The 10,185-nt window shown below is 37.1% G+C and overlaps 1 protein-coding gene across 2 annotated transcripts in view; it reads left to right on the top strand.

The window, feature by feature from the left end:
• Positions 1-10,185, top strand: part of VPS50 (VPS50 subunit of EARP/GARPII complex) — a 131,351-nt gene that overhangs the window by 26,575 nt on the left and 94,591 nt on the right. For both annotated transcript variants that reach the window (XM_004702659.3, XM_045288778.1), the window contains exons 3-8: positions 1,320-1,442; positions 2,197-2,268; positions 4,849-4,902; positions 5,842-5,912; positions 6,562-6,679; positions 6,771-6,806. In XM_004702659.3, coding sequence (XP_004702716.1) covers positions 1,320-1,442; positions 2,197-2,268; positions 4,849-4,902; positions 5,842-5,912; positions 6,562-6,679; positions 6,771-6,806 — 474 coding nt within the window. The remainder of the gene's footprint in view (positions 1-1,319; positions 1,443-2,196; positions 2,269-4,848; positions 4,903-5,841; positions 5,913-6,561; positions 6,680-6,770; positions 6,807-10,185) is intronic.

Below are 10,185 nucleotides of genomic sequence, written 5' to 3' on the forward strand. Positions count from 1 at the left end.
AATGTTTTGAGAATGATGAGGGCAATGAATGTACAAATGTGCTTTACACAATTGATGTATGTATGGATTGTGATAAGAGTTGTAGGAGCCCCTAATAAAATGATTTAAAAAAAAAAAGAATAAAATAACACAAAAAGAATTAATGACCAAAAGAAAAGTGGTAGAAAAAAATGTTTTTTTTTCAAATATAAAACATTTACAAATATTGAAGTTCATAATTGGATCACTAATTGTAGTATGGTTATTCATTGAAGGAAGTGTCGCACAAGTAGAGTTAAACGTGTAAACTTCGTTTAGAGCCCGTCTTTCTTAGCCACACAGCTAGATTTTCATCAGAAGGTAGTTCATCTTGCTCCTGATTTCAGCATTTCAATGCTGATTGTGAGACAGAAGTCATTGATATGTTCCCTATTTATTTGTGGTGACCCAGATTTTAGAATTTTATGTGATGCACAAGGGACTTTCAGAAAGTTGTAAAAATGGGTTTTTCCTCTATCAGGATAGTGCACTGACTCATTCTTCAAGGGTCGGAAACTATCCTATGACAATTTGGTTGGAGATCTTTAGTCCATCACGCTACAGCCTGATCTTGCCATTTCAGAAAAGAACATTTAAAAGCATGTGAGTGCAATTAGAGAACACGGAATTCTTCAGGGAAGGGTTCTCAAAACCAAACTAAACTCACTGCTATCAAGTTGACTCATCGTGATCCTATGGGACAGGGTAGAACTGCCCCTGTGGATTTCCTTGTGAGAGTAAAAAACCTCATCCTTCTTCCCCAGAGTGGCTGATGTTTTCAAACTGCTGACTGACTTTGCAGTTATCAGCCCAATTTGTCACTCACTACACCACCAGGGCTCCTATTCAGGGAGGGTTAGAGAGATGGAGTACTGCCTATAGACCTCGATGAAGATAGATCCAGAAACAGTAGCTTGACATTTTTGTATTTTTGTTAATTAAAGGTATCTGATTTTGTGTCAATGCTTTTTGACTTGCCTTCATACATACATGAAAACAATATTTATATAAAGCATACTTATATATAAGATGTACATATGATGGATATTAGGTAGTCACTTAGATAATTTGTTAAACATTCACCTTCTCTGACCACTTCCCTCTCTTTAATAATTAGCTTTTAGTTTTTGGCAATTTCCCATGAACTTTTCCGTTTTCTATCAGTATCTCTTCTTGGTTACAGTGGTTCACAGAAAGATGTGATAGTTAAGAGCCACAATTTTTTATTTCCCTGCACATGGAATTCTGGCAACTGCAAGTATTATAATTATGGCTTTTTCTTTCTTTCTTTCTTCTTGCAGGAGGAATTCAGGGAACTTCGAGAACAGGCAACTGACCCTCAAGCTGAACAAGAACTAATTAATAGTATTGAACAAGTATATTTTTCTACAGACTCATTTGATATTGTTAAATATGAGCTGGAGGTAAAAAAAAAAATCTCATTAAGTATGTCTGCAGTTTATTTTCTTCAGTGATTGAATTTGTGAGTGAGATTTGAATGCTTTGCATAGGGGCCTTGTATTTGTTGTTGTTATTGGAACTAGTGCATGATTATCATGTTGTGATTAAATAAACTGTCAGCATTGTTTACAGATAAAAGTATTTTTAAAGTGTAAAATTAAATGCACTTGTAGTAATATTGACCAAGAAACATTTCTGCATTCTTGGTTTTTTATTTACATCTAGCATGCTGTTTTGTGGCTTCTGCCCAATGTTGGCTGAATATATTTGAAAGCTCTGAGATTTTTAATAACAAATGCTGTGACATAATTGGTTAGTCATGATAGGAGCCCTGGTAGTGTAGTGGTTATGCGTTGGGCTGCGATCCCCATGGTTGGCAGTTTGAAACTACCAGCCACTTCTCAGGAGAAAGATTGAGCTTTCTGCACCTGTAAAAGAGTTACAGTCGTCCGATGGTGCTGGGGTTTCCCTGCGGGGAGGGGAGCAAGGATGGGTGAGAGGTTGAATGTGAGCACTGGAGAGTTGGTTGTTTAATAAAGACTTGGGCCTTTTTCTTCAGGGTCTTAGTGGGGAAGCCTTGGAGGATTGGAAGAGTGGAGCAGAGTGGGATGTGACACTGTTTTCTAGTTAGATTGTATTTCATAAGTCAGAGGGGTCTGTACAGTGTAAATGATTCCAAATTTAATACTTTCCCCTTCATGGATTCTTTTTCTGTAGAAGCTCCCTCCTGTTCTCAATTTGCAAGAACTAGAGGAATACAGGGACAAATTGAAACAACAGCAAGCTGCGGTAAGCTACAAGACCTATTTATTTATTTATTTGTCAAAAATGTAAATTGAAGATAGCTGAGAGGCGTAGCATGCAGGTTTTGTGTGTTTACCATATATTAACATATAAACAAATCATGTCTTTAACACGACTTTGACTTGAATGACATATTTATATTGAACATTAATGCATATGCAGTTTCCCTCAATTTACCCTGATAGATTCCCTTCTAGAATTTGGAATTCCTTGTGTGGAATCCTCAGTGTGATCAAAGAACTTGGCACCCTCTCTCTCTCTGTTTTTCTTCCCCACTTAGGACCTTCAGACTCCTTGTCCTCCATGTGTAACACCCCAACCCACAGTTTTGGGATGGTGTGATCTTTTTTCAGAGTAAAAGTCCCCGCTTCTAGTTGAAATAGATCCAAAGAGCATATTAGGTTGAACAGATTCAAGAAGTCAGATTTGTGGTGTGATGCAATTGTCTGACAATGGACAAGTTATTTAACCTCAGTAACTACTGAACGGCAACTCGGAACAGCAAGTCTTTTTTGATGAATCTTTTAAATGATGGGTTTGCTCTGCCATTTTCTCTAGTACTGTAAAATCCAGGGATTCTACGTTTTCCTCATTTTAGGCAGAACCCACTTTATTAAGTCAGACTTCACTGTAGATTATTGTGTGGCATGTTAGATTTCTTTTAAACTAATGAAGCAATAATAATAAATTGATCTATTTGGTCTATGGCACAACCGTTTAAGAATCTATCTGTTGAAGAAAAGGAGCGATGTTTCTCTTTTTATATGGTGCCAGGAGGTCCCAGTGGACCTCTGGGAGTAGTAGAGTAGCAGAGGTGGTGGAGAGAAAGTATGCATGGCGAGTGTAGGGAAAATGTGTCCTGGTTTCTGAGGACTGAATCTCGAAGGATGGAAACAACATTCCCTTATCCCCCTAGCTTCAGGGTAGCTAAGCACGTGTGTCTTGTGCCTGTTTACTTTAAGTGGTATTATTATTTGGGGAATAAACTCTATAATAAGGATCCTATGGCTTAGTGACCTTTGGAGTTTTATAGATCTGGGCTTTCAGCCTGACTTTGCACTCTATTAGCAGTGTGACTGTGGTTCAACCACTGCTTTTGAGATTGCTAATGAGAGAGCATGTTATCCACCTCAGTGGATTGGTCTGAGTACTAATTGTTCATTGAGACAATAGAGGAAACATACCAGTACAATGCCTGGCACAGAGGAGATTTAATAATAACTACGTGGGCTACTTAAACGAACAAACAGTTTGCTAAAATTAAATGGGCTTTTGTTTGTATACATCAATACAAATTCATAGGAGCCCTGGTGGCACACCAGGTTAAGCCCTTGGCTGACACCTGAAGCATTGGCCATTGAAATCCAGCAGCTGCTCCTTGTGAGAAACGACCTGGCAGTCTGTTCTTGTAAAGATTTCAGCCTAGAAAATTCTCTTCTGTGCTTTAGGGTGACTATAAATAACATCCAACTTGGTGCACTCTCCGCTAATACAAATTCATACATGTCAGAATACACTGTCCAAAGCTCAAGCTTACTAATTTCATTTTCTTAGTTGGGCTTCCTGTTGACTTTTTCTTAAAGAGACTGGTATTTCCTATTAATTGGAGTTGCCTAGACATCCAATTATGCTATACCTAGATGTTTCTATGAGATCTTTAAAAGAATTCTTTTGGAATTCTTAAAATGACATTTAGGACAATGGTCACCTTTTTTTTTTTTTTAAACTAATTGAGGTCTATTAGCTATTCAAAGTTTGTTTTTCTTAATCTTAATGGAATCCCTCTTTCTAGACAAAAACAATGAGTAAATCTGGAAGTTAATTAATTTCTAAGATGTTGAAAGCAGAGTAAGAAACTGAAAGGGTAAATGTAGTAGGTTAATGAGCCTATAACCGTTCTTAGTTTGCACAGGGAAGGGGAAGGGAGTGGCGATTGCGTTTCTTGAGCAAATACCCACTCCGTGTCCTCTGTGTGCCATGCTTCGTGCAAGTGAGCTCTGACAGGAATGGTAACGTGCAAGTCTCATGTTCAGAACGATTGTAATTCTGATGGGCACACATTAATGTTATTCATGGAATTAAACAGTAAACCTTAGATACCGTCATGGTTTTCCAAAACCAAAAAACAAAGCCCATGTGTTTTCGGAAGGCCAAACCACTGGTTTGTCCTCTTACCTGGTACAAAGGTTTTCAGTTTCTCAGAGATTGTCTTCCCATATTCCATTAAGTAGAAATTTATTTGGTTTAACCAGTTCACCTTTTAAAATCTAAACATATACCCTTAACAGATAGTTAAAGTTATGTGCATGTTAATTGGATCATATTATTAACAGTAGTAATGATCAATTCTTGTTTCTCCTGAAGACCAGCTACTGAACTACATGCTTTATTGTACTGCCTTTAACTAATTTAATAGCCCAGGGAAATGTGTGTCTGAGCACCAGGGTGTGCTATAAGAGTTATTGGAAAGATCTTACGGGTCTTGTAAGAAATTAAATGTAAAGTCTGACGGGAAGCATGTGGCCTTTTCTTTTACTTCATTCGTTTGATTGCATGCTCTTATAGGTCTCTAAAAGAGTAGCAGATTTAATCCTTGAGAAACAGCCTGCTTATGTAAAGGTAGGATATTATTTGTTATTTTCAACCCGGGGAGGGGGGTGGTGCAAGTCTGCAGAAAAAAAAAATTTTGTTATTTTCTTATCATGAACATTTTAAAGATGCTTCAGTGTTTTAAAAATGGTTGAGTTAATTTATCATAGTAACATCTAAAAGCTGTTTGAATTTACGATGTTCAAATTACACTGGAAATTTAAAATATCGTAGTCATTTCTTTGTCTCCTTAGTTTTATAGCAACATATTTGGTATGTGTGCATGTATGTGTACATCAATATGTGCGTGCATATGTATGCTTTTCTTTCTTATTTGGGGCTACTTGCCAAATTGAAGTAGTGAAGAGTTTCTATAGCTGATTTTTAAGTACTCTGGTTTTTTAAACTGTAGAAAGGCCAGTTTAAATGACTTCTGTATACTTTGTAACATTAGCAATATTGCTTATTCAATGGCCATGCAACACTCTGCTTTTAAAATATGATAAAATTGGAGTTGTCTAGCAGAATCTCTCTTTTCAGCAGAAAAGACATCAAAATCCACTGAGATCTACACTAGTACTCAAACGAAGACGTTCGTCATCTTAATAAACAAATCATATTTGTCATCTTCTTATTTACCTTGTGAGATTCTATTGGGTAGAAACATGTAAGCGAATATATGATTACTTATTTGTCTACTCCTGCTTAAAATAGGTTAGGTAGATTTCATTCCGAGCAATACTGACCAAATGTTTTGCCATATGTTATTGTGAAAATCACTTGAAACTAGTCATTGTAAGGGATCCAGGGAAAAAGTGTACTAATAACTTTCAAATTCAGCTATCTTTATTGTACTTTGTTTTCCAAGCAGGCTTTTCTTCTAACCCCTAGGGTTTTTTAAGCGTACCATATGACTAAGAAAGAAAACCAGATATCTCAAACCGTAATCTGCACTTAATCTTCCCATAGGAACTTGAAAGAGTGACTTCATTACAGACAGGCCTTCAGTTAGCTGCTGTTATCTGCACAAATGGGAGGAGGTATTACATTTGATATTTGTTTTGAAATAACTATGTTTAGTTGATTTTTAAATAACTAAGTAACATTTAAATAACTATGAAATCTACCCTGATAATAGATTTTTTAAATTATGAATGACTGATTTTGTTCATTAAGTGAATATATACTATGAGGCATGTGGATATAGCCTGTAAACCTAGTTATGGGTTAACTTTTTTTACATGTGCAGATCAGTGCTATTCAAACCATCTCTGGTGAGGAGCAGTCATTTTAAGCCTTTCCCTATTTGTGTAAAACTCAATAAGATCAATCTACTAGGAAAATTAAATAAAACCCAAAGACATACAAAGTACGGTCCCCTTCCCCTTATTATTAAGTGTATCAGGCTTAATATCATTCTGTCAAATTTTGCTCGGAGTGCTTTAAGTGCCTATCTGCAGTTCCTCTACTTTTCTTGCCACAGAACAAGAATTGGCACATGTCCACCCACCATCCTTTGAGCAGTGCTGGCTTAGATTGAGCCATTGAATATGTTGGTAAAATAGTAGTCAAAACTCCAAATTTCAATAGTAATTCTGGCCAAAACCTCATTAGTTAGCAAAATGTTCTACGTGCATGATATTCTTATTGTACTAAGACATTAAAATTATTTATCGTTCACTTTTGTAGACACTTGAATATCGCCAAGGAAGGTTTCACACAAGCTAGTTTAGGCCTTCTTGCCAACCAAAGGAAGCGCCAGCTGCTGATTGGACTTCTGAAATCTCTGAGAACTATAAAAACATTGGTATATACAGGTGACTTTTTAAAAATTAAAGCTTCATTTTGTGGATGAAACAGATTTACCTTTGATTTTTTTTTTTTCTCTCCCCCTTCAGCAAAGAACAGATGTCCGCCTAAGTGAAATGTTGGAGGTGAGCTAAGAAGACTTGGGTGCTTGGGTGATCCTGATAATAGTATGAAGACAAATAATAGCGGTTTTTAAAATTCGGTATATGTTGTATAAAGAGTAGTTTTAAACAAGTAAAGGTACTTGCTATAGGGCCTTTTCTGTTCACATATGAGAAAACTTCACAGAGTTCATGGAAAATGTAAACTACGAGATACTGGATTTCTTTCCATGAACTTTCGAAAGCTCCTTCAGATATACTTAAGTTGGAAAACACCAATGTATTTGTAGAAATGTAGGCATGTTCACTGCAGTATCACTTGATTATATTGCATTAAATTGGTCTTTTGAGTGTAACATATTAGTAACTTGACTTAAGGAATATGTCATACTGTACTCATGTTTATATTTCATTTCTTAGTTGTTTTCTGAGGGAGCCGTCTCTTTTCTCTTTGATGCTTACATAGCATTCTCTATTCTGTAATGACGTGTAGCAGAACACATTGTGATGTGTGTGCTTCCCTGTAGCACTTGAGCTCTTTGGAATAGGCGCTTAGTCATCATCTCAGCCTCCCCATGGTTTAAATTTGGTGAATTTAGATATGAACATAGGGAGATTTTTTCCAGGCTGTCTGTACAATCACTTTATTTCTTCAGACAGTAGTTATCAGCTAAACTGAGAAGTCCCCATGAAAAAATCCATTTGGCATGAAATTACTCTCCCAGTGGGAAAAATATTAATAGGCTATTAATGTTAAATTGTTTTCAAAATTCATTTATTAGAAATATTTCTTATTTCTTATTGGTAGAAACAGTTGAATGCTGATGCGGTGTAGAATACACGCTGTTAGGGAAGATTTTATATAATTGTTAATGAAAAAGAGAAATGCTAGTAGTTGAAGAATACCTTTTCAATACAGCAGCTTATGACCCTAGGCAGGCTTTATGGCATATGCTATAGCCTCAAGGTGGCCATTATTTCATAATTGAGGCAATAGAATCTTTTTTCTGTTCATTTTATACTTGAACCCAATTGTCTCTTTATATTTTACTATTTTCTATGATTGGTTTTTTAATACTTAAGATTAATTAAAGTTTTTGATTCTGTTAATTTTAGGTAGAGGATTATCGATTGAATTATGTCAATTATGTTGTGTTTGAGTCATCCACTTGTGGTATTTCTTTTATAGCAGCACTGTGTAGCTAAGACAGAATTTGGTACACAAGGAGTAGAGTTTCCTTCTAGCAGATACCTAAAAATAGAAGTAATTTTGGAATTCGATTAGTGAGTAGAGGCTGGAAGAGTTTTAAGGTGCTATCATAGTTATCTAGTGCTACTATAGCAGAAATACCTCACTGAAGGTTTTTGCAACCAAATTTATTCTCATCGAGTTTAGAAGTCTAGCAATCTCTGGATTGTTGATCACCAGTGCCAAGGGAAGGCTTTCTCTGTTGGCTGTGGAGGAAGGTTCATGCCACCTTTCAGCATCTTGGGTCTGGCCTTTCTTGGAAATCTCCATGTGTCTGCATCAGTCCTTGTGCTCTAGGAGGTTCTCAGCACAGGGACTCAGGTCATGGGATGGTTCTTCTTTCTTGGTGGCACTCAGGTCTCTTAGGTTTTACTTTCCTGTTATCTCTTGCAAGATAAAAGGTGATGTGGCTACACTCCAAGGAAACTCCTTATGGCAGATCAAGCCTGTGGCCTGAACTATTAGCCACTGTGGTTTCAAAGGGTCAATTCGGGAGTGTTGGGCTGCTCTTAAGGTATTCAAAGCATATAGACAGCCATCCCAAGGTGAGGGGATGGGGCTGCCATGCCCAAAGGGTAGAAGAACAGGGCCTGGAAAGCGGAGCTAAAGACCAAGGCCAAAGGACCACCACCCAGAAACTAGGAGACATGTCTAATACCCATACTCCAGGGCGAGAGCCCCAAAGAACTGAGGATTATTCTCAGGCCCAGAGAATTAGGTAAATTTTTCTGCTGGATTTTGGACCTGCTCTTTACCTGTTTTCTTTTCCTCTATAATTTCTCTCCTTGTGTTAGACGTGTCTTATCTTGTACCTGTTCCACCTAATATACTTAGGAAACAGACAACTAGTATTCTAGATTTCATAGGTTCACAGATGAAGAGGAATTTTGCCCCAGGATGGAATAAACCAAAAGCTTCACCTCTTTTTGGTTTACATAATTTAAAAAGTGGGAATTTTAGCCATGGAATTGATTTAATATTTTGAGATAATGTGATAGTGGAAATGTGTGTCGCATACAGCAAGGCCATGAAGTTTTGGGAGCCAGTGGTCATGGGATGAAATATGTCCCCTCAAAATAGGTGTTGTGAATCCTGACTTCTAGGCCTGAAGTGATAATCCCATTTGGGACTGGGTTGTCTTTGTGGTCTCAATGAAGCAGGGTTAGTGTTGGTGTCTCCTGAGTCGGTCACCTCTTTTGGGATCAGCAGAGAGAGACAGTTGGGGTAGGACAGATGCCAAGATTCATGGAGAGCCCCAAGGAAGCCGGAAGCAGAAGCTGGAGAGACGAGGCGCTGCCTGCAGAGCTCACACAGAGAGTTCTGCTTGGTGCGTAGTCCAGGCTTTAGCTTCATGAACTATGAGAAGATAAATTCCTTTCTTTTACGCGTAATTGACTTTATTTGGCTTTATATTAGTTCTAAAATATATAATCAAGTGCATACATAAATTCATTATTGGTATATGTATAATACATAAATACATGTACACAAATTAACCATGGCCAGATCAAGTTTTGTCACCTATCGATAATCTTTTGCTTTGCTGTTCTGCTAAGACATTTGATCAAAAATTCTCAACAACAAAAAAATGAACTCTCTTGGACTTATAAAAAAGGGACTAAATCTCCTAAGATTGGAGCCCCCAGTCTAAATCAGAATTTACTGAACACTGGAAGGTAACTGGGTTCATGAATTATAACTTAAGCTAGAATCATCAAGAACAGAAACTGGCCACTAAATTAAATATTTCACTAAGCCCTTTATGTGGGAATATTGTAACCATTTTGAGTGTTCTCTGTATATAAGTAAATATGAAAAAAGTGAATTTCTGTTGTTAAAACCATTTGCGTGTATTTGTCATAGCAATTGATAGCTATGTCAAGTATTAACAGAGGCTTACTGTATTTCCCACTTATTTTTTTAAAATTTTAATCGTTTTATTAACGGCTCATACAACTCTTATCACAATCCATGCATACAGCAATTGTGTAAAGCACATTTGTACATTCATTGCCCTCATCATTCTCATAACATTTGCTCTCCACTTAAGTCCCTAGCATCAGGTCCTCACCTTTTCCCCCCCCTCCCCGCTCCCCCCCCCCCATGAGCCCTCGATAATTTATAAATTATTATTTTGTCATATCTTGCCCTGTC

Source organism: Echinops telfairi, unplaced genomic scaffold (assembly GCF_000313985.2).
Source record: "Echinops telfairi isolate 266 unplaced genomic scaffold, ASM31398v2 ScPeMD7_23;HRSCAF=83, whole genome shotgun sequence".
NCBI classification, from domain to species: domain Eukaryota; kingdom Metazoa; phylum Chordata; class Mammalia; order Afrosoricida; family Tenrecidae; genus Echinops; species Echinops telfairi.